The 7,345-nt window shown below is 34.8% G+C and overlaps 1 protein-coding gene across 1 annotated transcript; it reads right to left on the bottom strand.

The window, feature by feature from the left end:
- Window positions 1-567: 567 nt before the first annotated feature.
- On the bottom strand, window positions 568-4,762 carry LOC114400782 (pyrroline-5-carboxylate reductase). Its single transcript, XM_028363417.1, has 7 exons — window positions 4,366-4,762; window positions 4,225-4,273; window positions 4,058-4,149; window positions 3,007-3,079; window positions 2,304-2,424; window positions 1,652-1,757; window positions 568-1,004 (listed from the first exon to the last, which is right to left on the bottom strand). Exons 1-7 carry the CDS (start codon window positions 4,564-4,566, stop codon window positions 822-824), a joined length of 825 nt encoding a protein of 274 aa, XP_028219218.1. The 5' UTR covers window positions 4,567-4,762; the 3' UTR covers window positions 568-821.
- Between the last annotated feature and the right edge of the window lie 2,583 nt (window positions 4,763-7,345).

Here is a 7,345-nt window from a genome sequence, read left to right on the forward strand (position 1 = left end):
AAAATGAAGAGCTATGCAAAAATCTTAAAACTTTAATTATCTAGAAATATTTTTTTCTTTCTAATTAATATATATATATATATATATATATATATATATATATATATATATATATCACATAAACATATTATATAAATTCATTACATTAAGGACTACTTAAGAGAGAGGAACTAAATTGATAGTTTATTCTTAATTTTTTAGACACATTTTTTTTGGCTAATTATCATTTTAATTTTTTTACTTAAATATTTTTTTAATTCAGTAAATATTTTTTTTTATTCATGTAAATTTATCGTTTAATTTTAACCATTGTAATTTTACCCCTTTTCAATGTTGGTCTAATAAAATATTTTATTCATTTTTAGGACATATAAATTTACATATTTGCAATAGTTTCACTAAACATAACCTAAATTATATTCTACATAAAATAAAGTCATATTGTGACTGTTGTTGCATAGTTTGACGTCTGATTTGAAAGCGGCATCTTTATGACCTTTCAACAATATCATGCTCGGCATGTAAACAAAAGAAATTAGGAAAGATAAGAAATAGAAACAATGCATATAGACTCGAATGCAGCTTAGTGGCCTAGTGGTTTTATTTTATTTTTACTGCTAGTACTCTTCTTTTGCAAGGAAACTTCAAGTTCTCATATAGACTCGGATGCATTCATGATGCTAGCTCGAAAAGACTGTTATGGCCAAACATTCTTGTTTACTCCTCTCAAAGAAGAGCCCCAAGTTCTCATAATAGTGACTGAAAATTCGACCGAAATCAGATTTTGGTCTAAAAAAAAAGTAGAATCCTAATCTCTTGATTCAGGAAAGCTCTCGGCTGCGCTTAGCAGCAGCAACAACAGCATTCATCAGTGTTCCACGGAACCCACCATTTTCTAACTCATGAATGCCCGTAATTGTTGTCCCACCTGGAGAAGTAACGTCATCTTTGAGCTGTCCCGGGTGCTTCCCAGTCTGGGAGACCATTGATGCTGCCCCTAATACCTGCAAAACACACAAATACACAAGTCAAGCAAACAACTATAGAACGGGATTTCTCAAATGTAGGTAAGGTAATACTAGTATATGCCTATGTGCAAGCACTGTGTGTTGGTTAACTAGAACCAGTAAAAAATTGCGACCAAGTATAAGGATTGGTCAACATAATTTGGATGCACTAGTGTAGTAGCTGACTTTTCTATAAACCGGGGATGGTAGATTAATTTGCTCACTCTGTTTAAACATTGCAACATAGAGGGATACTTGGTAAATTACTTGAACCCAAATTTTGTATTCATTGTTGGACACATGGTTTAGACTAAATTCTGTTTATTGGACTTGTACACACAGTAAAGCTAATAATAACACTGAAATTCAAACAATCTTCAACTTAGTTATAAAGCCAGAAGTTCTTATCCTGGCAAACTGGAAAAATACCATACCATAGAAAACTGGATTTTTTTTACTAATCTAAAATTTAAAATTCACTAACTTCAACATACTTGATTCATCTTAAATATATATATATATATATATGACAAAATGGCAGAATACGACAATGCAAAAGCAAACATCAGATAAATTATACACATTCGGAGAAATAAAGAATGAATTTTCTTCATTAAATGGGGATAGTATTTCATTTCACTTACAGTTTGAGAAGCTAGACTTAATGAAAGATCACGTGGTAAACCAGCTGCTACTCCTCCATCAGCCAAAGCCTCTATTGCTAAATAAACATAAGCAGGACCACTGCCACTGAACAATTTAGGAAAAGTAAAATAAGTTTTAGTAAATACATCAAGTTTTAGGAAATACAAGTTATAGAGATATATAGGCTTTCAGGAATGATGTACAGCCGTTGAAGAACTCAGAAGTTACACTAGGACAAAATCTGAAAAATAGGGGCAATGCTCACAAATCACTTTGAACAGGTGGAATCAATTTACAATGCTAATTGGGAATGGAAGTACAAGCATTGCATGAAGGAGAATGAGAGAGGTACGGATTAGGGGTAGAACCCTGAGTTCTGAGTTCAATTCTCATGTACACACAAAACCAAAAAGAAAGAACATTAAACACCCAATAGAATATTCAGACCCCAGACACTCTTCCTTTGTTCTCCCAAATGTAAAAAGTTGCATGGGAATAACAGACCTATAATTATCTTCTACCCTTCTACTGGTATCATCACTTACCTCCCAAGAAAATTTATGTTCATCAAAGATGAAGTGAAATTTCTTGTGATTTCTTAGATAATATCCAAATATTGTTCTGTGATTTTAGAAAATGAGATCTACATACCTCAGGCCAGTTATTGCATCAAAATACTTTTCCTCAGCTTTCCATATTTTGCCAATTGACCCAAATAATTGGGCTATGATATTTCCATCTTCTTCCGTTGCAGATCCCCCCAAGCTCATTACTGTCAAAGTTTTACTTTAGTTATCTATTCATTCAAGTCTGTAATCTTACAACAATGCAAATTAACACGAAAAGAAATGCAATAAGGAGTATCCATTGTTTTGTAGAATAACATACAAGGTACACAATTACCATAATATGTTAGAGAAGGCATGCTTAACATTGTAATTTAGGAAAGATCAAAGAAGGCCTTCTTCATAATTGAGATTATTTACCCATGCAATTCATGTATCCAAACCAAAAATAAAAAAGAAATGCTGAGACTACAAGATCAAACTGTAACAAGTGCACACATATCAGAGACTACTTTTGCGAGCCTTTCAACCCCACCCTTCATAATGAAGAACAAAACATAGACTATTATAGCAAATCATGTGCAACTTCCATCATATAAAATAGCCTCATTCATCATAAACATAACTGACAATTTTGAATTCAGAGAGTCAATTACGGAACTACCAAGTTAAACAAATAATTCACGCAGCATCCATTCTCACATTCTGCTGTGTATTGAAAGTAACTGAGGAACTAAACACAATATGCTCTTAAAAAGTAAAAAAAAAGAAGAAGTTATATATAATACCAGATGCTGCCTGGCCAACAGCTGCTGGGGTATTAGGCATCACTCTTATAAATCTGTCGTTCCCAGCCCATTCCTACATTTTATGAAACAACCATTTTCCATTAAAATATGTAACCTAACTATGTCTACAAGGCTAAAAAAGAGCAAAAAGCTACTTGCACAGCCCATGTAAAGTAGTCTACTTGAGAAAAAAAATTGTTTTCATTTTCTCATTTCACTCTTGATCACAAAAATATCATCTTATTTTTATTTTGTTTCTTTCAAGAATCTCCAAGTTTTTGGAATGCTCCAAATTCTACTTGAGCGTTTAAATCTGGGTCGATACCAGCAAAAACATCTCTGAATAAAGTTCTAGCACCATGCCAAATGTGCCCGAAAAAGAATAGCAGAGCAAATGAAGCATGTCCAAAAGTAAACCAACCCCTCGGACTGCTACGAAAAACACCATCTAACACATGATACAGGACACAGTGAAAACAACTTCATTTATTTAGTTTAATTGTGATGCACAGTGACTCTAAAACACTTTACAATGCCAATCAATCATAAATCACTAGCTATTATAAAAAGTCAATAATTGTACCATACAAGAGGATTAGTAACTAGATTTTTTTTTCAACTACCGTAATTAAGGCCTTTGGCTTCCTAGTGGGACCTCGAGGTATCCCCATGAGCTGCAATTCTTTGAGCCGGCTATGGGACTAATCCTTAGTCCGGGATTTAGTTACACTTAAAACTTTTCACCCCTTCCCAAGAGTGTATTTTGCGGGGATAGACCCCAGGTTCTCCCCACAAGTTCAGCGTGTGTTGGCAAATGGGCTACACCCATCATCAGGTGATTAGCCTTTAGATCAATGTAAAAATTCTTTCCCTATAAGTGAATTTATATTAAATTCTTTTATTATTTTCTGTTTTGTTTATGCTTATTCTGATACACACTTAATTAGAAAACAAATTTTCAACCTAAACCAACATGTTGTTACTCAAATTATAGTCCAAAAGGACAAATACACAAACAAAAAGGAAGAAAAAAAATGCTACATTCGTTAACCTGAAGATCTTTCAATTTGGTACCAGCAGCGACCGAAACCAAAAGCTTGTTCTTCGTCAAAAGCGGCGTCAATTTCGACACCACGTCTTTCACTGCAACAACAACACAGCACGTAAGTGAAAACACAAGTCGAACATGAATGAACACAGTGGCGCGAAAAAAAAAACCTAATTGAGGTTTGACCGACAAAACGACGACGTCGCTTTCGCGAACGACCTGCGAGAGCGAGGGAAAAGGAAGTAAAAACGGCGTCGCGTTTGTTTTTGTTTCAGTGAGAAAAAAAAAAGAGAGAGAGAGAATAGGAATACGTCGTCGTTTGAAGGGAGAACGGTGACGCCGAAGGACTCGAAGGCGCCACGGCGGGCGAGGTTGAAGTGGACGGCGGTCCGAATGCGAGAAGGCGGCAGGACGCCGGAGCGGACGGCGCCTCGGGCAATGGACTCGGCCATTTTTCCGGCGCCGATGAAGCCGAGAGTGTAGGATTCGGCGGGAATCGGAAAGATTTCCATTTTAGGTTTAGTGGCAGAGAATCAATTTCGATTTGCGCAAATGTTGCTGCTGGTTCAGTTGGTTAGGGAAGCAGAGAAAGAAAGAAATGACGCACTCACTCACGCCGATATATAAAGTTAGGCCCCTATTTCCCTTGCAGTTGTTTGTTTAACTTGCATACTCAACTTGTCACATTAGGTGGAGGAAAATAGCAAGAGCATCTCTCGGTATGGTTGCTTATGAGTTATTTATTTATTTTCCTATAATAATTTTTATGATTTTTATAATGTCATGTTATTTATAAAAAAAATTCATACAAAATTTTATTTTATTCTAATATAATATATTACAAAAAATTTACATATTTGTATTTTTTATTATAACCTAATTATTATTCCAATAAAATAATTTATTTATTATTATTATTATTATTCTAAATTATACTCTCTTCAACTTCAACTGCAATATTTGCATGAGTTTTTCCACTCTCTCCAAAGATCCTTCATCTCATTTCTCTCACTTGTTCTTTTTCCTGACCCTTCCATTCTCATCAAGAGTCTCTCACTAATTGGAATAATAAAGTTCTCACACACGCTCACACTATGTGCACTTACTCACTCTATGTTAAAGAATAATAGAAGATATTGAAAGAATTAATTGAGAGAAAATAGAGAAAACTTAGAATTTTGAATTAAACTTCTACATTCTCATTGTTTCTCATTGATGATCACTATTATTTTTATACACATTACACATGTAGTTATAACAAACTTCATAGCTGTCAAACTAACTTCAAAATGAATCACTAACTAACTCCTAACTAACTAATTAAATTACAGCATACATCAACATTCCTCCTTAATTCAGATTTGTCAAGGATGTCACTCCTAACTTGTGTCTCAATTCCTTGAACTTGATAAACTTCAATGGTTTAGTTAGTATGTTTGTAACTTGATTTTCAAACCTACAAAACTCCAATTCAAGCTTCTCTTTACTCACTTGATCACGCAAGAAATGAAACTTGGTTTCAATATGTTTACTCCTGCCATGTGCCACAAGATGCTTGGATAAATCAATTGATGATTTGTTATCAATCAACAACCTCATAGGACTGCAATCTCTCAAGTTTAGTTCTTCAATTAAAGCTTCCAGCCATAGAGCTTGACAAGCTGCCATAACAACAACAATATATTCTGCTTCACATGTTGACAAAGAAACTACACTCTACTTCTTTGAACACCAAGAGATTGGTGTTGTTCTAAATTTGAAAACATACCCAGCATTGTTTTTCCTATCATCCTTATCACCACACCAATCTGAATCACTATAATCAAACAGTTCTCCTTTTATATTTTTCTGACTGTAAGGATATAAAATGTCAAGATTCAATGTTCCTTTCACATACCTCAAAATCCTCTTTGCTACTAGGAAGTGAGGTGTCTTTGGTTTCTCCATAAATTTGCCTGCTTATCAACCCAACACAATAGGCAATATCAGATCTGGTGTTACATAGGTACCTCAATGAGCCTACAATTTGTTTCTACAAGGTAGGATCAACTTCTTTCTCATCTCCATCTATTTGCAGCTTAATTCCAGTTTCAGTTGGTGTGATAACAGAATTGCACTCCATCATATTGAACCTTTTTTGGAATGTCTTCTACATACTTCTTTTGATACATGAAAATCCCTTTACTGGTAGAAACAATTCAATACCCAGGAAGTATGATAGTTCACCAAGATCAGAAATCTCAAATTCTTCTTCCATAGCTGCTCTCCAATGTGAACTTTGTGAGGTTTCATCATGACTCATTAGTTCTGATTCAACAAGGAGAGCAAAGTGCACAAAATCCCCTTATGTAGTGATTGTTGTATCAAGATACAATTCATACTCTCTGAGTGTTTGTGGTACTTGTCTCTCTCTTTGTGACCTTCTGAGTTGTTCTCTACATGATGGTACATCCTCTTCACTTTGTTTGTCTTCAAGGTTTACAATCACCTTTCTTTCACCATTGTCAACAACATTTATTTCCCAATTTCAGCCTTTTGTTTCATCTATCAAGACATCTCTGCTAATCACAACCTTCCTCATTCTAGGATCATACAACTTGTAGGCACCAATTAGATGATATCCAATGAGTATCATTGGTTCAGCCTTGTCATCAAGTTTTTTTCTGATATGCTCAGGCACATGCTTAAAACACAGTGAACCAAATATTCTAAAATGACTCACACTAAGCTTCTTTTCTAACCATGCTTCTTCAGGTGTGTATCCCTGCAATCTCTTAGTGGGACATCTGTTCAGAATATACACAACAATAGAATTTTCCTTTCCCCGGAAGTAATGAGCCATTCCCTTCCCTTTCATCATGCTCATGGTCATGTTCAGAATGGTTCTGTTTCTTCTCTCAGCAACACCATTATGTTGAGGTGTATAGGGAGATGTCACTTCATGAATTATTCTCCCTTCATCATAAAATACTTGAAATTCATGTGAGTTATACTCACCACCTCCATCTGTTCTAAGTACTTTGATTACCTTATCACTCTGCTTTTCACTCAATAGCTTAAACTTCTTAAAGATGTTAAACACTTCAATTTTTTGCTTAACGAGATATATCCACATTTTTCTAGTAAATTCATCAATGAATGACACAAAGTAACTATTACCTCCTAGGGATTTCACTTCAAAAGGACCACACACATCAAAATATATCACTTCAAGCTTTTTTTTGGATCTGATTGGAATTTCTGACTTGAAAGAATTCCTTGGTTGCTTTGACACACAACACTCAAGACACA

This window comes from Glycine soja, chromosome 19 (assembly GCF_004193775.1).
Source record: "Glycine soja cultivar W05 chromosome 19, ASM419377v2, whole genome shotgun sequence".
NCBI lineage: Eukaryota > Viridiplantae > Streptophyta > Magnoliopsida > Fabales > Fabaceae > Glycine > Glycine soja.

Coding starts and splice junctions, on each gene's coding strand:
- LOC114400782 (XM_028363417.1), bottom strand. CDS start 4,566: ATGGAAATCTTTCCGATTCCCGCCGAATCCTACACTCTCGGCTTCATC. Junction 4,274..4,365: donor TTCTCCCTTCAAACGACGAC/GTATTCCTATTC, acceptor TCGCTCTCGCAG/GTCGTTCGCGAAAGCGACGT. Junction 3,080..4,057: donor CCAAATTGAAAGATCTTCAG/GTTAACGAATGT, acceptor CATAAAATGTAG/GAATGGGCTGGGAACGACAG.